The sequence below is a fragment of the Perognathus longimembris genome, chromosome 13 (genome assembly GCF_023159225.1).
Source record: "Perognathus longimembris pacificus isolate PPM17 chromosome 13, ASM2315922v1, whole genome shotgun sequence".
Lineage (NCBI taxonomy): Eukaryota > Metazoa > Chordata > Mammalia > Rodentia > Heteromyidae > Perognathus > Perognathus longimembris.
The window spans coordinates 61031290-61053620 of NC_063173.1; the positions used below are offsets into that span (position 1 = coordinate 61031290).

The 22331-nt window shown below is 57.9% G+C and overlaps 1 protein-coding gene across 4 annotated transcripts in view; it reads left to right on the plus strand.

The window, feature by feature from the left end:
- Positions 1-1620: 1620 nt before the first annotated feature.
- Cttn (cortactin) overlaps positions 1621-22331 on the plus strand; it is a 29526-nt gene continuing 8815 nt past the window's right edge. The window contains exons 1-12 of one of the 4 annotated variants that reach the window (XM_048359705.1): positions 1623-1678; positions 5365-5458; positions 7141-7227; positions 7333-7406; positions 9849-9978; positions 14842-14952; positions 15712-15766; positions 16734-16844; positions 18083-18193; positions 18630-18740; positions 19396-19506; positions 20533-20588. In XM_048359705.1, the coding sequence (XP_048215662.1) occupies positions 7141-7227; positions 7333-7406; positions 9849-9978; positions 14842-14952; positions 15712-15766; positions 16734-16844; positions 18083-18193; positions 18630-18740; positions 19396-19506; positions 20533-20588 (957 nt within the window). In that variant the 5' untranslated portion in view covers positions 1623-1678; positions 5365-5458. Of the gene's footprint in view, positions 1679-5364; positions 5459-7140; positions 7228-7332; positions 7407-9848; positions 9979-14841; positions 14953-15711; positions 15767-16733; positions 16845-18082; positions 18194-18629; positions 18741-19395; positions 19507-20532; positions 20589-22331 lie in introns of all 4 variants that reach the window. The other 3 variants (XM_048359707.1, XM_048359706.1, XM_048359708.1) reach the window with 3 other exon arrangements.

Genomic DNA, 22331 nt, shown 5'->3' on the forward strand with positions numbered 1-22331 from the left:
ACCTGTTTTTCTATCCCTTGTCTAGGTCAGGTTGACATATATGCAATATACAATGTATCAAGAACATATACAGTATTCACAGACTTGGTCTCTACTGTCTCTCCGTCTCCCTTTGTTAACAGTCATATATCAGGGAGATCATGCCCCTTTGTTTTCTGTGTTCTAGGCTTGTCTCACTCAACATTATTTGTTCGAGTTCCGACCATTTCCCTGCAAATAACAATATTTCACCATTCCTAATCGCTATGTAGTATTCCATTGTGTATAAGTACCATATTTTTTGGATCCATTCGTCTGTGGAGGGGCATCTGGGTTGTTTCCATATTTTAGCTATTGTGAATTGTGCCGCGATAAACATGGTAGTACAAATGCCTTTTTGATATCTTGGATTTTGCTGTTTAGGATAGATGCCTAGGAGTGGTATGGCTGGGTCATAGGGTAGGTCTATATTGAGCTTTTTGAGAAACCTCCATACTGTTCTCCAAAGTGGTTGTACTAATTTGCACTCCCACCAACAATGGAGAAGGGTTCCTCTTTCCCCACAGCCCCTCCAGCATTTGTTGTTTCCTGAGTTCAGAGTATAGGCCATTCTAACTGGGGTGAGGTGGTATCTCAGGGTTGTTTTTATTTGCATTTCCTTTACTAGCAGGGATGTTGAGCATTTCCTCATATGTTTCTTTGCCATTTTTATATCTTCTCTTGTGAAGTCTCTCTTTAGCTCTTTTGCCCATTTCCTAATAGGTTTATTGGGCTTGGAGGGGCTTAGTTTTTTGAGTTCTCTGTAGATGACCGATATCAGGCCTTTGTCTGTTGCTGTGCTGGTAAATATCCTTTCCCATATGGTTGGCTGTCTTTCTATTTTGGTGGCTATGTCCTTAGCTGTGCAGAAACTTTTTAATTTGTAGTAGTCCCATTTGTCGAGTCTTTCTCCTATTTGTTATGCCCCTGGGACTCTATTCAGGAAGTTCCTTCCTGTGCCTATAAGTTCTAGCGTCTTTCCTACTCTGTCCTTCAGTAGTTTCAAGGATTCAGGTCTGATGTTGAGGTCCTTGATCCATTTTGAGTTGATCTTGACAACCCCAGTTTCTGGCTCTGATGTTGAACCTGGGATTGTGGACTACAGGCCCAAAGTCCAGCAGTCCCTCGTTAGGTCAGGCCGTATGTGCCACCTAACAAGGACGGTGGGTGGAAGGGCGGGACGGGTGCGGGGTGGACGGTGGGTGGAAGGGCGGGACGGGTGCGGGGTGGACGGTGGGTGGAAGGGCGGGACGGGTGCGGGGTGGACGGTGGGTGGAAGGGCGGGACGGGTGCGGGGTGGACGGTGGGTGGAAGGGCGGGACGGGTGCGGGGTGGACGGTGGGTGGAAGGGCGGGACGGGTGCGGGGTGGGGGCTGGGTGGAAGGGCGGGACGGGTGCGGGGTGGGGGCTGGGTGGAAGGGCGGGACGGGTGCGGGGTGGACGGTGGGTGGAAGGGCGGGGCGGGACGGGGCTGGGGGCTGGGGCTGGGGCTGGGTGCGGGGCCGACGGCGGAGGCCTGGCTGTCCAGGCCGGGAGCGTGCGCGCCGGAGGGGGCGTGGCCTCGCGGGTCCCGGATGCGGCCCCGCCCCCGGGAGCCGGAAGTGAGCGGGCCGGGAGCTGCGGGCGCGACGCGGGCCGGGCGCGGGCCGGGACTGCGGCGGTGAGCGGACGCGGGCGGGAGGCCCCGGGGAGCCGCGAGGAGCGGGGCGGAAGCGGCCGTCTGGCCGCGCTTCCGCTCGCGGTTTCGGGGTCGGGGAGCGGGCGGGCGGGCGCGGCCGCTGTGGAGCTGGGGCCCGGGCGCTGCGGAGCCCGCCGCGGCCTAGCCGAGCGGCGGCCCGAGGGGCGCGGGGGCCGGGCGTCGCGGCGGGCGGGGACGGGGCGTCCGGGTCCGCGGCGTCCGCGGCAGCCGGGCCCGCCCGCGGACCGGGTTCCGGGCCCCGCGCGCCCGGGCCGCCCCGCCAGGGGGTCGGCGGCCCGCCCTGCGCCGCGGCGGGGCTGCCGGGGTGTGCGGGGGTCTGGGGCCGGGGCCCGTGGTCCCTCCCGCCGGGCTCCGCGGTGGGGGTCCGCCCGCCCCTGGGCGGCCCGGGCCTGGGGCTGCGCTCCCGGCTCCCCGGCTCCCCCGGCTCCCCGGGCCGGGCGCGCTGAGGGTGGGAGCGCCGCCGGGCTCCCGGGGTTGGGGCGCGCGCGGTGAGTCACCGGCTCCAGCCTGAGTCAACGCCAGGCTCGGGTCGGAGCGGTATCGGTCAGGTCAGACACCGAATGAAGAGCTGGGTGCCGAGGGGCCTCCGATCGCCGGTCCTCCCTAGCCGCGGGCCTGCGTGCGCGCGCGGCGCGGGTACCGGGGCCCGAACTCAGGGCCTAGGCGGTGTCACGCACTCAGCTTTTTTACTCAGAGCTGGCACTCTACCACTTGAGCCACGCCTTCTGGTTTGGGGGTATTTAAGTGTCGACAAGAATCTCATTGGCTTTCCCGTCTGGGCTGGCTTTGAACTATTATCCTTAGATCTCATCTCCTTGAGCAGCCAGTGCTGGGTGGGCTTTGAATGGAGAGTCTGTGATGGATGGGTCTTCACAAGGCTTGGAATTGTGAGCGCAAGCCAGGTCCTTGTGGCTCACCCCTGTAATCCTAGCCACTCAGGAGCTCGAGAGCTGAGGATCCCATTTGATCACCCTAAGACTCAGCTCCAATTTAATAAACAAAAAACTGCAAATGGAGCTGTGGCTCAAGTTGGAGAGTGCCAGCCTTGAATGGAAGAAGCCAGGAGAAGTGTATAAACTCCAGGCCTGGCAGACAGACCCACACTTACAGAAGGCTTTGAGCACAATGGTGATTCACCTGTCTGTGCCCTCTGGAGGTACACAGTGGTCCCTGGGTCTTGCCAGCCCTTCCCTGGCTTGTGTGTGGGGTTCTTTGTCCAGGGCAACTGACAGCAGGGGCCAGCTTGCCCTTTAGTGGTCCCTTCTCTGGGCCTGGCCCTAAAATGCAGGGTGCACTGCTGAATCCTGGGGTGTTAGGAAGGGCCTTCTGCGGCTGCCTGGGCCAACCGGCTGCATTTGCGCTCTCTAGCTTTTTGCTGTGCTGTGGTACACAGGTTTCTGGAAAGCTGGCTCTGGGCTGTGTGTTCGTCAGGCCAATAAGATGTTCTTTGAGGAAGTGGTGCTGTGGCTCAAGTGGTAAAGCGCTAGCCCTGAGCTGAAGAGCTCAGGGACAACGCCCAAGCACAGAGTTCAAGACCCACATCCATTAAAAAAAAAAAAAGTTCTGTGATGGGGCGGAGATGTTTGCTTGTATGCAGCAGAGCGGACCACTGGCGCAGTGTACTCGGCATGTGGGAATGTTGGAAGGGAAAGGAAGACAGCATTCCTGTTGGGTGGAAGCATTATCTGTTCAACAGGGTGTTTTGTAACCACTTTATTGCAATATAATTCACATACCATGCGATTTGCCCATTTAGAGAGTGCAGTTCAAGCACTCTGGAGGCCTTGAAAACAAGGACAGTGTTCAACTGAAACCCTTTTATAATACAACTACTTGACGATTATAAAAAGATGAAGTAATTGTATTGTCACTTAAAAAAAAAAAAAAGAAGAAAAGAAAACAAGACCAGCCAGGGCTACATAGCACAGCCTTCCCTTCCTCAACACAAAAAACCCACCCCAAATGTACTCTGCAGTGGGGTTTTTTTGTTTGTTTTTTTTGTATATTTACAGAGGGGGCAACCATCCCTTCTTGTCATCTTTTGGACAGTTTTATCACCGCTAGAAGGAACTATAGGAGCACAGAGTAGTCCCAGCCACAGCGAGAGTTCAGCCCTTCAAAAAGACAGAAGCCTGTACCTTTCAGCCATGACTTCCCAGTGGGCAGCCACTGATGTACTTTGTCCACAGCTCTGTGCATTGCATATGAACGAGGCTGCAGCCTGTGGTCTCTGGATCAGGCTGTTCTGGGCTTCATGTCTTCAGGGTTCATTCACAGTGCAGTGTGTAGTTACTCCTTTTTATGACTGACTACTATTCCATTGTGCAGCTGTAATGTTGCTTGGTGTGTGGGTGTTGGCACAGTTCCCTCTTTCAGGCTGTTCCACACTGCCGCTATCTAAGCATCCACGTGCAAGGCTTTGTGTGGACTTTGGCTCTCCTTGCTCTTGTGAGTTGCTGGGCCATGTGGTACCTGCGGCTAACCCATCTTCCCATCCTCAGTTCCCATCAGCACTGTATGTCAGCGTTTGACACCCCGTTTCTCCATAACCCATAACCCTGTCGTGCCCCCTCCCCCTCTCTGTGTCGGAGATGGAATACAGGGCCTTGAACATACGGAGCATGTGCTTTACCGCTGAACTGTGTAGCCCCGCTGAGCTACAGACAGCCCACTGCGCCCCCAAACCCTTTCATGAGGTGGGTCTCTGTTGCCCACGCTATGCTGAACCTCCTGGCTTCAGGCAGATCTACTTGATCCTCCCAAGTGTTAGGACTGCCAGCGCGTGCTGTGTGCCTGGTTCTTTGTGCTTTCTTGATGGTGGCTTTTGAAGCACATTGTTGTTTTTTTTGGTTCCAGTCTTGGAATTTGAACTTGGCCTGGGTGCCGTTCCTGAGCTTTTTCCCTCAAAGCTAGTACTCTTCCACTTGAACTACAGCTTTACTTCTGGCTTTTTGTCCTTTTGGTGGTTGACTGGAGCTAAGAGTCTTCTAGACTTTTCTGCCAGGGCTAACTTGAAACTGCAACCCTCACATCTTTGCCTGAGTTGCTAGGATTTATAAGCATGAGCCATCGTCACTCCATGCTGATTTCTTGTTATTATTTGGGGTTTGTTTTGTTTTTGTTGGTCGTGGTGCTTGAACTCAGGGCCTGGGCGCTGTCCCTGAGCTCTTCAGCTCAAGGCTAGTGCTCTACCACTTGAGCCACAGCGCCACTTCCTCTTTTTATTATCTTGTTATCATTTTGAGTTGTTGTGAGGCCGTGTCTTGCTGTGTAGCCCATGCTAGCCTTGAACTAGAAATTGTCCTGCCTCTGGTTTTTGTTCCTAGAAATAAAACAAAACCTTGTAGTAGTAAGATTTTATTATCTTTACCAATGTCCTAAGTTGGAAGCCCAGGAGTCCTGGGAGGACAGTGGAGGCCCTGAGAACAGATGGCATGCACTGGGAAGGTCTTTGAGCTTCCCTCTCTAGCTGTTGTGTTGAGCGTCTGGATTAGTAGAATGCCAGCCTCCTGCCCTCTGTCCAGAGTGCTTTAAGAAACCTTGTTATGTCTGGGGCGTCTCTGAGGTTCCCCTAAGGCCTCCACACGTGGGGCTTTGTGCGGAGGCTGCCAGCTGACAGCCTGTGTGCTTCCTCCTTGTCTCTACAGAAGAGTGCTCCCCATGCCCGGTGGCTCCTCGCTGCATCACCGAGTTTCAAACCCACGGTGAGCCGCCTCTGCCTCCGGACAGCGAGAAAGAAAGGTGTGTGGATGGCGAACACCCCAGTTTTCTCCTCTAGGAGTGAGGGTGAAATCCCCTCAGTACACTGGGGGCCTGGGGCTGTTCTTTGCGTTGGGATGTTGGGATTTTCCTGAAAATAAATGTCATGGCTTAAAAACTAAAATCAGAACCGGGCGCCGGTGCCCATGCCGGGCCTCCTGGCTACTCAGGAGGCTGAGGTCTGAGGCTGGAGGTTTGAAGCCAGCCGGGGTCAGGTCAGGCATGGTGGCGACGCCTGTAACCCCAGCAGCTCAGGAGGTTGACATATCACAGCCTCCAGACTCACCCCAGAAGCAGTTAGCTCCGGACCCTGCCTGAAAAACCAGCAAAAAGCAGGACTGGTGGCACGGCTTAGGTGGTCGAGTGCTTGCTTAGCAATCTCGAGTCCGGTATTCAAACCTCAGTACTGTCCGTCCCCTAATTGTGCCCCTTAAGAAAAAGAAAAAGATGATAAAGGGAGTTGCAGACAGCTCTGGAACGGAGGAGCTGGAGACCTTGCCGTCTCCCTGGGGACTGGCCAGCCTCTTCTCCGCACCACCTCCTGGGAGCTGGGAGGCCCCAGGTGACAGGTCCCACTCCTCCCACCTTTCCCCGATGGGAATGAGAGGTAGTCGGCGGGAGCTGCCCTCCTCCACCTTCGTGAGTCGGCCTCGCCTTCCCTGAGCCCCCCAGTGGGCGAAATGGAGGGCGGCCCCCTACGTCCACACTTGGCACCGCGGCCCCCCACGCAGCCTTTCCCAGGGGCAGTCCTTGGTACCCACCCAGGGGGCCAGGGGGCTGTCTGGTCTGGCCTCGTGGTGTGTTCCTCTGCTCCCTAAAGTCCTGTCGGGAGCTGAGCCTGTCTGGGAAGCTGTTGCCACGTGAGGGGCTTCTAGGTAAAGCTCAAGATGGCCATTTTATGTCCCCCTCCACCTGGTGGCACAGATCTTCACTGTGCCCCTCCCCTTGTCCCAACCCTCACTGGCATCTTGGGTGTGGACTTGAGGCCTGGCAGAGCTGCAGGAAGAGCGGAGAAGCTGGGTTTTCGAGCTAGCCGAGACCGTTTGTCCCGTGGGATTCAAGGCCCACACCCCCGTGGGGAGCCCAGAGGGAATCGGGCTCCCTGTGTTCCGAGCCCTGGCCGGAGCTCTGGTTGATCTAGTTTCTCTTCCATTCCTTCCTGGCCTAAGGGAGATTGTGTCTGGTGGGGAAGGAGTCCATGCACGCCCCGACAGAGCTCCGGCGCGTGAGGTTACAGGAAGCGGGACTTGTGTGTTGGTGTCTCGAGATACGTCACTGCCTCTGGCAGACGACACCGGTGATGTCGCTTCTGGAGGCCCTGGGACGGGGAGACCTGGCCTTCCCGAGTGCTGTGGACTGTCCTGAGTAGATGGCAGAGCCAACCTCCGCTCGCTGGCTTGAAACATTTATTAAGTTACCAGTGTAAATGAGCACAGTCACTGAGTACTTGCAGCCAGAATGAGTGCTTTCTAAACGGGTGGTAAAGTAAATGTAACGTGACATTCGCCCTGTGTGCAGCCCCAAATACGTCTTTTTCTGCTTGGAAGCAGCTTTAACGGAGTGGTAGTGAAGCCACAGTATTTCTGTCGCCGCCTGCAACAGAGCCGGTGGCAGTTAGCACCTGACTCTCGTGCTGTTCTCTAACCTCAGTGCTGCCCTTGCAGATGTGGAAAGCGTCGGCAGGCCATGCCGTGTCCATCGCCCAGGACGACGGGGGAGCTGATGACTGGGAGACTGACCCTGATTTTGTGGTAGGAGTCAGTCTGCGTGGCCTTCTCCCGGGTTTTTGTCGGGTTGGGTTGTTTGCTTGTTCACCCATGTGGACTGCGCCAGCTACTGCTTGTTTTTCTTTGCAGAATGATGTGAGTGAAAAGGAGCAAAGATGGGGCGCCAAAACCGTGCAGGGGTCTGGGCACCAGGAGCACATCAAGTAAGCCTCTGGGTTAGCTTACTGCTGCTTCCGGAGGGGGAGGCGGACAGGACGCACGCATCGATGCCTGCATTGATTGTCTTTATGCACAGGCATCCCGTGACGTTTCCCTGTGCAGTTCTCTTTGTGCCGACTCCACTTGCACATGCGGGGCTTTGTATCAAGGAACAGTTAGTTACAGCTCTTCCCTTAGAAGTGGAGTTAGTTACAGCTCTTCCCTTAGAAGTGGAGTTAGTTACAGCTCTTCCCTTAGAAGTGGAGTTAGTTACAGCTCTTCCCTTAGAAGGGTGGGGCCCTTCCAGGAGCAGACCAGAAGCCCCTGTTCTTGCAGTCCGTGGTGGTTGAGTATGGTGAGAGCTGAGTGGGAGGCTGTGGGGAAGCCTGAAACGGGAGGCGGGAGCGTGTCCTTGTTTCGGACGCGATCCTGTTAACAAGAGCCGGCAGTGTGTGCCACTTGCTTTCTGGTCAGGAAGTGCAGATGGAGAGACATTTGCCGAGTGCGCAGGCCTGCGCAGGCTCACACAGCACACAGACCGTTGCCGGCTTCAACCTGTGCTGGCTTGAGAGGGGCTTCTCAGTCCCGACCTGTGTCTGTAGCCTCGCTGAGGGGAGGACCCGCTCAGTCTCGGGGAACCCCTGACATGCCTCCCTGCGATGTCTTTGGCTGAGGAAGGTTTAGGGCCTGCCTCCAGAAGAAGGCAGTGTGCGTGGCGGCCTGTAGACTCACGTTGGTTCCTCTGCTTGCTCTGCCCACACTCCCCAGAAGGGGCCTGGGAGTGCAGTGCTCTGGCGCCCTGCAGATTTAATAGTTGAGTGATGAGAACTGAATTACAGCCATTCGGAATCGCCTGAGGTGTGGAGGGGAACTGAGCGAGTGTGTCTGTGGAACTATATCAATGCCAGCCCTGTATCTTTGCAGCTCAGGGCCAGGTTGCAGAGGAGCTGGAATGAGGAAGGCCGGGAGTCGAGGGTAGCCTTGGGTTGTTGGCCCCATCTGCAGACCTCTGCTCAGCCCCTCTGCTTCCTGTTGATGTGCCTGGGTTGGATGGGAGAATGCAGCTGGTCTCTAAGCGGGTCACATTCCCCAGGACTACGAGGGAAGGGCGAGTTCCCGACATCTGTGGTGCTTCCCACAAATAAACGTCTCCCGGGCTTTCCTGCCTGGGCTGGCTTGGAACTGCCGCGATCTCAGATCTCAGCCTCCTGACCAGCTAGGATGACAGGCATGAGACACCGGTGCCCGGCTCTCTGTTTTTATTTTATATTTTAAATCTAATTTACACATACGAAAGAAAATACACATCCTTTTGTCTCTGAGTTGACATTTCACTTCATAACTTTTCTAGGTTTAGCCATTTTCCTGCAAATGACATAATCTTCCTCATAGATGACTAGATACACAAACACACGTGTGTGTGTAAATATATAAATAAATGTTTTTATACATATAAATATATAAACAAATGTGTTTGTGTATGTATGTATATATATAAATGTTTATATATGTATGTAAACATTTTCTTGATCCATTTGTCCATTGTAGGGCCTCTAGACTTTCCATACTTGGCTGTGCTGATTAGTGCAGCAATAATATAGTGCAGCAATGATAGTGTAGTCTATCATACTTTTGGAGTCTTAAAAGGATGAACTCATGGCCAGGTCCCAGTGGCTTCTGCCTGTAATCCTAGCCACACTTGAGGCTGGGATCTGAGGATTGCTGTTTGAGGCCAGTCCTGGAAGGAAAGTTCTTTTTTTTTTTTTATACTGGATGTCAAAGCCAGGATGTTGGTCTTGCCAGGCAAGTGCTTTGTCACGGAGCTGCATCCTCGCCAGGCTCTTAGCGCCAATTCACTACCAGAAATGAACAAAAGGGCCAGGTACATGTGGCTCCCCCCTGTCACCCCGGCTACTCAGGAGGCTGACTTCTAAGGACTGCGTTGAAGCCAGCCTGGGCAGGAAAGTCCATGAGATTATTACCTCCAGCTAACCCTCAGAAAACCGGAAGTGGAGCTGTGGCTCAAAGTGGGAGAGTGCTGACCTTGAGCAAAAGGAGCTGAGGGTCAGCACCCAGGCCCTAAGTTCAAGCCCCATGACCAATAAAAATAATAAAAATAAGGGCTAACTCAGGATTCAGTGCCACCGGTTCTCGTCCAGGGAGTGGCCTTGGGGATCTGAGGTTGGGACCTTTGACTTGTTTCCTCCTCCTCACAGAGCTACTAAATTGAGCAGCTTTTCCCCAAATGATGTGAAGCCCGGGTTACAGCAGAGCTGCTTGAGGTTGCGGGGTGACCCATGGACACACGAGGGGCCCTAGTCAGGGAAAGGTGGAAATGGGCGGGAAGGGCGGTGCCGTGGCATTTGACATGTTGGCACCTGGCTCCATTTGCCCTGGGCAGCTCTGTTTGTGTGTCTGATGGTCCCCCCCTTCGTCTCTGCCTCCAGCATCCACAAGCTGAGAGAAAACGTCTTCCAGGAACACCAGACCCTCAAGGAGAAGGAGCTGGAGACGGGACCCAAAGCCTCCCATGGCTACGGCGGGAAGTTTGGTGTGGAGCAGGACAGGATGGATAAAGTAAGTGCTTGCGGGGCGGCCGTGCGGGGAGTCACCACCTAGCTGCGCAGTGCGAGCGGCTTGCGGAGGCCAGGGGCTGAGCGTCCTCCTGACTGGACCGTCCACGGCTCTTGCTCCCTTCTCCAGCAGCTCTTGGACAGGTCAGAGGGGCTGGGGAGGGTCGGTGAGTAGGCAGGGTTTGTGGGCAGGGCCAAGTCCTGACCACAGACGTCCTGCTCACCGCTGCTTGGTGCCTGCCCACTGGCCAGTGTCACCAGCCATTGTGTGTTTGCATCACACACAACAGTCCTACCACCTCCTGGCCAACCGCCCATGTGCGTCTGTTGGTTTCAGGGAGCAGCCTGGGCCTCCTGGGGCGCCTGAGTGCTAGCCAGGCGGGGGGAGGTATGTTCTGGGTAACAGCTCTGGTGAGCCCCTGTGAGCAGTCCTAGTGATCGCCCATTGCCTTGCAGATGGCAACAGAAGCTATGGACTAAACCTAGCAAGTTTTTTTTTTTTTTTGCGTGCCAGACCTAGGTGCTGTCCCTGAGCTTTCCTAAGTTCAAGACTGGCATTTTACCATTTGGGCTGCATTGTTACTTCTGGCTCTTCAGTGGTTAATTTTGGAGAATTGTCTCATTGACTTTCCTATCTGGGCTGGCTTTGAACTGCGATCCTTAAATCTCAGCCTCCTGAGTAGCTAGGACACAGGCGTGAGCCACTGGCGCCCAGTGGCGAGGTAAGGGGCTTCAGGACCTCTCTTCCTAGGAAAGGGGAGCCAGTGTTCCCCCAGGAGGCTCAGCTGGTTCCCTCACGGAGGAGTGGCCGTAGACAGGTGAGCGTGGGCACCTCTTCAGTAAAGCAGGTCTTGACACTGCGCAGGCATTGTTGTCCAGGTGAATTTCTGTGTCCGAGACCCATGAGATTGTTCTAACAGGCGGCAGAAGCGGGGTGAGGGTCAGGTGGTACTTCATTCCCCCCTCCCTTGCTGCATGCTGCATCTGGTTAGTGTCTGCTTCAGGAAGCAGAGTGGACTGGGGGCCCAGGCACCTCCACCACAGCCAGAGAGTGCCCAGAGCTGTAGTCTGATGGGGACAGAGCGCTTGTTGGCTGTCAGTGTGTCCTTCTTCCCGTGTGTACCCTCGCTAAGCAGGCAATGTGGAGAGAAGAATCGTCGGGCCGGGAATGTGGCCTAGTGTTAAGAGTGCTTGCCTACCATGCAGGAAGCCCTGGGTTCAATTCCTCAGTACCACATATACAGGAAAAGCCAGAAGTGGCGCTGTGGCTCAAGTGGCAGAGTGCTAGCCTTGAGCAAAAAGAAACCAGGGACAGTGCCCAGGTCCTGAGTTCAAGCCCTAGGATTGGCAAAAAAAAGAGAGAGAGAGAGAGGGTGAGAGAAGAATTGTTGGGATTCTAGAAGAAGTCTAGTGGTCTTTTAACAGCCAGAGCAAGCCGGGCACTGGTGGCTCATGCCTATAATGCTATTCAGGAGGCTGGGATCTGAGGATCTTGGTTTGAAGCCAGCCCAGGCAGGAAATTCCTCCACTCTTTATCTCCAGTTAACCCCCAAAAAGCTTGCAGTGGAGGTGTGGCTCAAGTGGTAGAGCACCAGCCACAATCACAAAAAAGTCTCGGGAGAGCAGAAGCCCTGAGTTCAAGCCCCAGTACCAGTAGAAAGCAAAATGAAAACCAGGTGAGCGAGCAGACCCATCTGTCAACCAGAAGGGCCCCCCCCCCGCCCCCCGCCATCCCGATGCGGCTCAGGCTCGCAGGCACGGAATGCAGTTCCAGACATGACAGAGTTCTTTTAGAACTTGGGCTCTCAGGTCTGGGTTGGGGACTGTGATAGCTGTGATTGTACCCGCCTGGTCCCCTTGTTGGCTGATGTCACCAGTCCTTAAACCTGCAGCTCAGGCCCTGTCTGTCCTGGAGGCGCCGAGGGTGCTGCTGGTGGCACCGCCGCCACCGCCGTCCATTCCACCCTGCTGGTTTAGGGTGTTCCCCCCACCCCCCATGGCAGTGCTGCAAGACTCTCAGGAACATTTGCCTGGCTGTTTGTAATTTGTCCGCTCTAGAAACTGAAAGAAGGCTGGGTCCCGTCGGTGAGCACTGAGGTGGTGTCGGCTTTAGAACGGTGCTGTCGGCGAGCGGGGTGTGGATGGCGCCCCTGCCGCTCCGCGACGCCGTTGTCTGAGCTCACGGCGCGCTTCTCTCAGGATAGAGGTGGTCAGGGTCCCTCCTGCGGGCTTCCTGCCCACCTGTCCCCACGTTGGCTGCCCTGGCATTGGGAGATGAAACGCGGGACCACAGGCCAGCCACGAAGCCCAGTCGCCCGCCACGCTCTTAGAACCGCTCCCTCGCGGCTCCTTTCTCGGGGAGCGTGCTGACGAGTCCTGTGGTGGGGCCGCTTTTGTGGCCCTTGCCCACCTGTCTTGGGTGAGGCTCCAGAGGCCGAGGGCAGCTGTCTCCGGGGCTTGGGGGGGCATGTTCCGTGGCCCGATCATTGCCACAGCAATGGGCTCAGCATGGGCCCGGGAAGGACAGCATCGTAGCTCCAAAGTCTTTCAGGACGAGGGACATAGGTGTCCCCCATGTGGTGACCACTGCCCAAGTTCAGGGCCCCGCTGTCCCTCGCACTGGTAGGTCAACAGCCAGGGGAGGCCCGCGGGGTCGGGTTGGCTGTCCCGAGGATCTGGCCGGTGGGGTGAGAAGGCTGGCTCAGGTGACCCCGTGGGGGCACGCGCCCTCTCCACACGCGGGGGCGCTGCCCTGCGGGAGGGCTGGGCCACGCGGGGGCAGCACCTCGGGCAGTGTCGGCTGACGCCAGGTGGGGTGTGTGCGGCATCCTGGCCGTCATGTCCCACGGTCCACGTGTGACCAGGAGGCCCCCGCACCTTCTTCTTTCACGGATGGGGTCACGGAATGTGCTGTGCCAGCCGGGGACAGGCCGGCTCCTGCCTTGCCTTGCAGTTAGCCAGGCAGATGCATTGTCCCAGTCACGGGCTATGCGGTTGGAAGTGCCGACTTCAGTGGAGACCTGTGTCCCTGGAAATGTCCCCACGGAGGGGGGTTGCTACCCTCCTCGGGGGAGGGGACTCCCTGTCTCCTCTGGACATGGTGACACTAAGGGGGAGTGAATGTGTGTGGGTGACTGCTGCATGCGTGTGTACAAGTGACACCAAAAGGTGTGGGTGTATGTGAACTACACTGTGGACAGGGTGTGGGTGACACTGAGGGGCGTGGGTGTGGATGACCCTGAGGGTGTGGGCGACACTGAGGGTGTGGGTGACACTGAGGGCGTGGGTGTGGGCGACACTGAGGGTGTGGGTGTGGGTGACAGTGAGGGTGTGGGTGACACTGAGGGCGTGGGTAACAGTGAGGCTGTGGGCGACACTGAGGGCGTGAGTGACACTGAGGGTGTGGGTGACACTGAGGGTGTGGGCGACACTGAGGGTGTGGGTGACAGTGAGGGTGTGGGTGACACTGAGGGCGTGGGTGACAGTGAGGGTGTGGGCGACACTGAGGGCGTGAGTGACACTGAGGGTGTGGGTGACACTGAGGGTGTGGGTGACACTGAGGGCATGGGTGACACTGAGGGTGTGGGTGACACTGAGGGTGTGGGTGTGGGTGACACTGAGGGCGTGGGTGACACAGGGTGTGGGTGACACAGGGTGTGGGTGACACTGAGGGCGTGGGTGACACTGAGGGCGTGAGTGACACTGAGGGCGTGGGTGACACTGAGGGCGTGGGTGACACTGAGGGTGTGGGTGACACTGAGGGCGTGGGTGACACTGAGGGCGTGGGTGACACTGAGGGCGTGGGTGACACTGAGGGTGTGGGTGTGGGTGACACTGAGGGTGTAGGTGACATTGAGGGCGTGGGTGTGGGCGACACTGAGGGTGTGGGTGTGGGCAACACTGAGGGTTTGGGTGACACACGGCATGAGTGACAGGGCGAGGGTGTGGGTGACACTGAGGGCGTGGGTGACACTGAGGGTGTGGGTGTGGGTGACACTGAGGGCGTGGGTGACACTGAGGGCATGGGTGACACTGAGGGTGTGGGTGTGAGTGACACTGAGGGTGTGGGTGACACTGAGGGCGTGGGTGACACTGAGGGCGTGGGTGACACTGAGGGTGTGGGTGACACTGAGGGCGTGGGTGTGGGTGACACTGAGGGCGTGGGTGACACTGAGGGCGTGGGTGTGGGTGACACTGAGGGCGTGGGTGTGAGTGACACTGAGGGCGTGGGTGACACTGAGGGTGTGGGTGTGGGTGACACTGAGGGCCTGGGTGTGGGTGACACTGAGGGCATGGGTGTGGGTAACAGTGAGGGCGTGGGTGACACTGAGGGCGTGGGTGACACTGAGGGCGTGGGTGACACTGAGGGCGTGGGTGTGGGTGACACTGAGGGCGTGGGTGACACTGAGGGCATGGGTGTGGGTAACAGTGAGGGCGTGGGTGACACTGAGGTTGTGGGTGACACTGAGGGCGTGGGTGTGGGTAACAGTGAGGGCATGGGTGACACTGAGGGTGTGGGTGACACTGAGGGCGTGGGTGTGGGCGACACTGAGGGTGTGGGTGACACTGAGGGTGTGGGTGACACTGAGGGTGTGGGTGACACTGAGGGCGTGGGTGACACTGAGGGTGTGGGTGTGGGTGACACTGAGGGCGTGGGTGACACTGAGGGTGTGGGTGTGGGCGACACTGAGGGGAGTGGATGTGTGTGGGTGACACTGAGGGCGTGGGTGTGGGTGACGGGGGTGGATGTGTGTGACAATGAGGGGGGTGGGTGTGGGTGACACTGAGGGGGGTGGGGGTGGGTGGCAGTGTGGCACAGATGGATGTGTGCCGGTGACATGCGGTTTGTCTTTGTGCTCCATTCCAGTCCGCCGTCGGCCACGAGTACCAGTCCAAACTTTCCAAGCACTGCTCGCAGGTTGACTCAGTCCGGGGTTTTGGGGGCAAGTTTGGTGTCCAGATGGACAGAGTTGATCAGGTGAGTGCTGGGATTCGGGGAAGGCGGGGGAGGGGTGTGATGTGTCCTGGGGACCGCGCTGCCTACGGTGCCCACACCCTACACGCTGCTGCCACGTGCAGCACGACCTCCCAGGCCCTCCGCGCCCACTGCCCTCACCAACAGGGAGGCAGCAGGCCGGTATAATGCAAGGAAAGGAAGGCCCCGGCTGTGATGGCTGTGGACATGGCCCCTGGCAACTCTTCTGCAGGTGCCTGATGAGATGGGGCCCCAGTGGGCCAGCAGGACCCACGTTCCGTCCAGTCCTCTGCGCATGCTTTGCACATGTGTCTCAGGGCTGTGGTCTGCACTGGGGCCCCCACCTTCTCTCTCCTCTTTAGCTGTCAGATTCTTCATGGTGGGTGCTCTGGCTGAGCTGAGGTGTCGAGAACTGGCTTGTGGCCTAGTCGCTGCACGTTTCTGTGCCTGGAACGTGGGGTGACGGGAGTCCCCAGCTCGGGCCGTGCACCCTGCTTATGGCTAGCAGAGCGTGTGGGGGCCGTGCGGCACCGTGGAGCCGTGGGGAAGGGCACGGTGCCACGCTTGCCACTGGTACTTGGCTTAGGAAACCAAGGGTCAAACCCCCTGCCCCCCCCCCCAAAAAAAAAACCAACAACAACAGCATGATTTTGTCTTTAAAAAAGCTTTCTCCTAATCTGGTCCTGGCCTTAAAAAAAAAAAAAGTGATAGTTTTAGAGGCATTTAAAGAATGTGTTCACTTGCATTTTTTTGTGGTTTCAGTCTGCTGTAGGCTTCGAATACCAGGGGAAGACCGAGAAGCACGCCTCCCAGAAAGGTGAGCCCGGCCAGGTGTGGGCAGCGCCCCTGCGCCGCGCCGCTGGGTGCTGAGCGTTCATCGCGCGGTGCCCCCCGGTCTGCGTCATCACGCGCACACGCCCGCAGCGCAGGGTGTGGTTTGCACGGCCTCATTTCTTGGCAGGACTGGTGTTTGAAACTCAGGATCTCACACTCGGTAGTCGAGACGTCAGCCATGCTCCCATTCTCTTTCTATTTCTTAAGATAGAGTCTTAGATTTTTGCGTAGGCCTTGCCTCAGAGCTCAGTGTTTATACCTGTGCCTCTTGTGTATCTGGGATTAGAGGTGTAAACTTCTATGCCCGGTGTATTGAAACGGGATCTTACTAATTTTCTGCCTGGTTTAGCCTTGAGCCTTACTCTTCTAATCCCTGCCTCTCAGGCTGGGATTACACAGGTCTCTAGTCTAGGTTGGCCTGGCATTCGTGATCTGCTTCCGCCTTTTGAGGAGTCAGTTAGTTTTTGCAGGCTTGTGATGCAGGAAAGAGCTCCCAGCCCACAAGCAGTGCACTGGGGCGAGGCGTGGGTGTAGCCAGGCAGCAGGGCCCCCCCACCTCCCCGCCCAGGCTTTCAGCTGCTGACCTGGCTTGAACTCAGGGCCTTGTGATGTCTCTCAGCTTTTCGGTGGTTAATTGGACATTAGAGCCTCATGGACTGAACAGCTTGGACTGGCTTCAAACTGAGATCCTCAGATCTCAGCCTCCTGAGTAACGAGGATGAGCCACTGGTATCCTCGTTGAGCAGTCAGTTTCCAGTGGGTTTGGCCAGCACAGATGAAGGCCCCCAGCAGTGGAGGAGTCAGAGTTCCATCGTGCCGATATCACCCTGAAGGAGCTGTGGGCGGCGTGTCCATTTTAGAATACTACCCTTCTTAGGAGCTGTAACCCTAAAGACAGATTTCATTTAACGAAACGAAACATCACCAAGATGACTGTCCTGTCGCCTTAGACTACTCCAGTGGCTTTGGGGGCAAATACGGTGTGCAGGCCGACCGGGTGGACAAGAGCGCTGTGGGCTTCGACTACCAGGGCAAGACGGAGAAGCACGAGTCCCAGAAAGGTGCACATCTCTCCCATCCTAGTGCCTAAGCGCACCGTTCATCCATCCTTCCTCCCTCTCTCCCTCCTTCCGCTCCTCTCTCCCTCCCTCCCTCCCTTCCTCCCCTCCTTCCTCCCTCCCTCCCCTCTCTTTCCCTCCTCATTTTCCCTTTCTTTGTTTGTAGTATTGGGGTTTGAACTCAATACTTCGTGTTTGCCAGGTACTTGAACTACATCTCCAGCCTTTTTTTTTTGGGGGGGGGGCCAGTCCTGGGGCTTGGACTCAGGGCCTGAGCACTGTCCCTGGCTTCTTCTTGCTCAAGGCTAGCACTCTGCCACTTGAGCCACAGCGCCACTTCTGGCCATTTTCTGTATATGTGGTGCTGGGGAATCGAACCCAGGGCCTCATGTATACGAGGCAGGTACTCTTGCCACTAGGCCATATCCCCAGCCCCCCAGCCTTTTTTTTTGTTGTTAGTCTTGGAGCTTGAACCTGAGGTCTGGACACTGTCCCTGAGTTCTTTTGCTTAAGGCTAGCGCTCTACCACTTTGAGCCACAGCTCCACTTCTGCTTTTCTGGTGGTTAATTGGAGATGAGTCTCAAAGACTTTCCCACCTGGGCTGGCTTCAGACTGAACTGAGATCCTCAGATCTTTAGTCTCCTGAGTAGCTAGGGTTTCAGGCGTGAGCCAGTTGTACCCAGCAGCTTTTTAAAAAGTTGTAGCAAGGGGGTGTGTGTGTGTGTGTGTGTTGAATACTTTTGTTATTGTAAAGGTGACGTACAGGTGGTTATAATTACATCTGTCAGGTAAAGAGTACATTTCTTTTTGGACAGTATCACTAATTCCCTCCTCTCCAGTTTTTCCCTCCCGTCCCCACCCACCAGTGGTATAGTTCATTTTCAGTATACTGTCTAGCGAGTACCACTTGCTGTGGTGGTTCACCCTTTGTGCCTTCAGTTCTGTGCCTCTCTGTAAATAAACAAATAAGACAAAAAGAAAAAAAAACAATACAGGAAAAATATCCTCTTTTTCTTGGAGTTCACTTCGCTATAGCAAGGATGTATTTTAGTCTATAAAGTAGAGCAGAATCCTGCCCATGTCCTGTGCAGGAAGTAGAAGTTGAGGACTCAAAAGTGACATACAAACTTTTTGAGCCGATGCCCGGCTTCTTAAGAGGAGGAATGGAGTAGTGAAAGCGCCTCTTAGTGGCTCCTGAGACCCTGCCGCTGACGGTTCTTGTGGCTCCTGTTCCCCCTAGATTACTCCAGGGGGTTTGGTGGCAAGTACGGAATAGACAAGGACAATGTGGACAAGAGCGCCGTGGGCTTCGAGTACCAGGGCAAGACGGAGAAGCACGAGTCCCAGAAAGGTGCCTGAGCCCCGCCCCTCCCCTCCCCATCCCCCCTCCCTAGTGGGGACTCCCTGGGGGCTGGGCATTGGGTAGGACAAGGGAAGCCCTGAAAGCGGGTGGCCGTGGGTTGGCTATGCCCTTGTAACGGGGCGAGTGTGCGCTCTAGGGCCCCAGTCTTGGTGTTGCTCGCCTTGGGCTCACGCCCCGCACGTGCCCCCGGTGCCCCGGTCGCAGTGCTGTCCGTGCCGCATGCATTGGAGCTGCTCTGTGGCTGTCTGTCTGGCAGGGCCCTGACGTTACAGACCCGCTGGCTTTCTGGCCGCCCTGAGGAGGGTCTCCTCCCCGACACTAGCCAGGCAGCGACCGGAGCTGTGCGGGCCGTGTTCCTTGCGGTGTCCTGCCGGGGGCCCCGCCCCTGCTGACGGGCCACCGTGGCCTTCTGTTGTGCACGTAGACTATGTGAAAGGGTTTGGAGGAAAGTTTGGTGTGCAGACAGACAGACAAGACAAGTGTGCCCTTGGCTGGGATCACCAGGAGAAGCTGCAGCTGCATGAGTCCCAAAAAGGTACATTCCTCAGGCCTTCTGGAACTTTCCTCATCCCTAGGTCCATCCCTGAGTTGTCCACTGTTTTCCTGTCCTAGTGGTGTTCTGTCCTCACTGTGTGACGCTGTCCTGTGCCACCCGGAGGGCCCCGCCTTCCCACCACACCCGCCCCCGGAGGGAGGCTCCCACTGTGGGCTGTTCCGTGGCTCATTTGGTGGTGCGGGGGATGGAACCCAGGGCCTTGAGCCCCTTAGGCAAGCTTGTGCCTCCGTCTCCCCAGTGCAGTACACTCCGAAATGGCAGTGTTTCCTGATCAGAATAGGTGGCCTGTCCCAGGGAAACGAGTCCTGGGGGGAGTGGGGAGCAGGGCTGTGGGGGACATTTGCCAAGCCTCTTCCCATGCGGAGCCGGTCTCACGCAGGGCCGCGCTCTGGCCAGCAGCCCCAGCATGGAGTGGCCTTGCTGCCCGGTTGCCAGTGTAGTCGCGGGTCTCTCAGTTGCCCGCTGCTGGCTCAGGCCTCAGCTTGGACATGCTGGTTTCCGTCGGGCCTTTCACCTCCCCGACCGCCCCGAGGCCATCGGGCCCTGCGTGGACGCGTGTGCTGCTCGTGTGGTTCTAACCTGACCTGTCTTTGCTCTTGGTTTGCTCTCCCCGCTGTTGCTTGTGGATTTCCAGATTATAAGACGGGTTTCGGAGGCAGATTTGGTGTTCAGTCCGAGAGGCAGGACTCCTCCGCTGTGGGGTTTGATTACAAGGAGAGACTGGCCAAGCACGAGTCCCAGCAAGGCACAGTTGTCCCCACCCCGCCTCCCCTTGCAGTGTGGCCCCACGTAGCCAGGCTTCAGGTTCCCTGCCAGGGCGCTGGCCTCGTTCACCAGCCCTGAGCGGGAGCTGCGCACCCAGGCCTGGGTCCTCTCCCCGCTCCCTTTTTCCCTGTGCCCTGCCCCGCAGGCTTCGTGGGGGTGGAGGGCAGAGGCAGTGGGCAGGTTATGTCGTGTTCAGTTCCTGCAGCGGCCTCCGAGGTGGAGGGGGTGCTCCATGTCGGTTCTGTGTTGCGTCTGTGCTGGTGTCTCGTTTGTGTCGTACTTCCGACACCGTTCATGTGTAGCCTGCCCCACACAGAGCCACATGGCAGCCACAAAGCCAGGAAGACCCTTGTAGGTAGGCAGGCCGGAGCTGGCGTGGCAGCCCTCCGTGGCCCTCAGTGGCCGGCCCTGGGGACCAGGACCTAGGCCCACGGTAGAGGGCAGGGCAGAATGGAGACAAGAGACAGAGCTGGGCCAGCCTGGCCGCCTGCTGCCAGCCAGTGGGACTGTCACGTGGACATGTGTGGCTGCAGCAGCCCCGCTGGCTGGCAAGGTTTCCACATGGAGTTTCTTTTTCTTTTAAAAAGCAAGAGCACTGCAGCTGAGTGTCTATGTAGTGCTCAGTTGAGCAGGCGCACGGGAGACAGATGGCAGTAAGGCCCCTGGCTGGTGCGGAAGACTGTGCTATTGAAGTGGCCCACTGCAAAGGCCTGTCCTGTGCCCGCCTTTCTCGGCTTCTGTCCTGCCAGCCTTTGCCCCGTCCCTTCCTAGTCCCTCGAGAATGCCGATGCATGGCCCCTCCCCCCCCCCGCCTGTGCACCGCACGCCGCGGCTAGCGCCACACTTGCCTGGCCAGGACGGCCCGTCCCCCGGTAGCTCTGGCGGCCCTTGGCTCGGGGCGCGTCTCCTGGCTGCCTCTGGACCTGTGTGCATGCGCCTGCGGTGAGCCCGGGCCCGCCCCGCCCGCGCCCGGCCTCACAGCAAGCCTCCTCTCGCCACCTTTCAGATTACGCCAAAGGATTTGGCGGGAAGTACGGGGTCCAGAAGGATCGGATGGATAAGGTGAGCTTTGAGACGGGCAGTGCTCTGCCTGCAGGTTTGGGCGTGCCTGTCGCTGTGTCGGTGTCCTCTCTCTGCTCAGCTCTGAGGGCTGGGGTTCCCCTGGGGAGCTTGGCGCTTGGCCCCTCAGCGCCCCTGTGAGCCACACCTGTTTACTTCCCAGTTGGGGACTAGGCAGGCCGAGTCCGCCTGGCCCCAGCCTAGCAGTCAGGGCAGGGGGCCTCAGCTGAGTCCAGACATTGACTTTAGTGGGGGCCTTGGGGACACATGGCTATTTAGACCTCGTGACTCCCGTTGGCTCAGATGGAGAGTTGGCCATGTGCGAAGAGCTAGGTCACACCGGAGTGGGCACGTAGGGCTGCGGGTGGGGTGGCCAGGTGGGGTGTGGGGGGGGTGCGCATGGCCAGTGGCTACTGTCTTGGACAAAGCACATCGGGCCCTCTGCAGATGGTTGGAGAGAGGGGCAGTGCTGGCCTCTTTGGGTGGGGTCTTGCTGTCTCACCCAGGCCGGCTTCGAACACTCCCGTCCTGCCCCACCTCTTGGGTGCTGGAACTGCAGTTGTGTGGCACCTGCAATGTGTGCAAGGCTGATTCGAGGCTCCTCACCGCGGGAAGGCTCCTGTGGAAAGACGCCAGTCCTCTCCCAGGGGCTCCCGTGTGAAGCTTCCTGCCGGTCTTTGCTTTTCAAGCCTTGGGGAACCAGTGCAAAGCTTTGGAGTGAGGGCTGCCTCGTCTTAGCCTAGTGATGTCGGAAGTGGGGTCCTCGGCTGCCTGGTGGCACTGAGTCCTCCCCGCCGCTCTGCCGGGCTCGCCCGCAGCATGGCTGCTCCTCGGTGACACCGGCCTCCGTGGAGCTCACAGCTGGCTGCTCCCTCAGAGGACCCAGGCCCCCGAGTTTGGGTTTTGGGGGTGAGCAGGAGTTCGCGTGGGAAATGGCTCAGGGACCGAGAGCAGGGGTGCGGTGTGCGGCCGTGGGCGAGGGCAGGGGCACTGCCCGTGCCGCAGAGCCGACTGTGCAACAGGGCGGCAAAGCTGGGAGCCGGCAGACACGCGAGGGCTGTCCTGAGTGGATGGCACGGCCCGGCCGCAGGGTGGAGGGCAGTCCGCAGGGGAGCCGCGCTGGGATTGAGTGGAGAAGCTCGGCCCCTGGGCCTGCGGGGTGGAGGGCGGCGGGGCTGAAGGTTGGGGCAGAGTCCGCGAGGGGCTGGATGGCGCCGGCTCCCGCGAGGGCTGTGGTCAGCTGCTTAGAGGAGGCGGAGGAGGCCCCGGGGCGGCTTGTGGCTTTGCGGTCAGGGTTTGAGGAAGTGGCTGTCCTGTCTGGCGGGTGCTGGGGTTGGGATAGTCTGCCGAGCTTGTGCTTGCTGGGTGGACGCAGAGGAGGTCAGCGTCGCCTCCTCCGGCCCGTGAAGGAGGGGGACGGAAGTGTGAGCAGATGGAAGCCGTGCTCCGTGTGTGGGCTGGGGCTTGGCTCGGAGCGCCCACCTGACCCGGTGTCCGTCCCAGCCTTCCCTGGCTGTCTCTCGGGCCCCTCGGCTGGCGTGAAGCCGCAGGAAGCGGTGTGTTTGCCCCGCCTCGGCTTCCATCAGAGGCCTGGAGTGGGATGCTTCTCGGAGCCCTGACAGACAGGCAGCGCCCAGCTCAGCCTGGTACTGCCAACTGAGAGCCCATGAAAAGGAAAGGAAGGCAAGCTCACCCCCACTAGGAGAGGGCAGGACGCGCCCCGGCCCTCACCCACGGAGCAGAGGC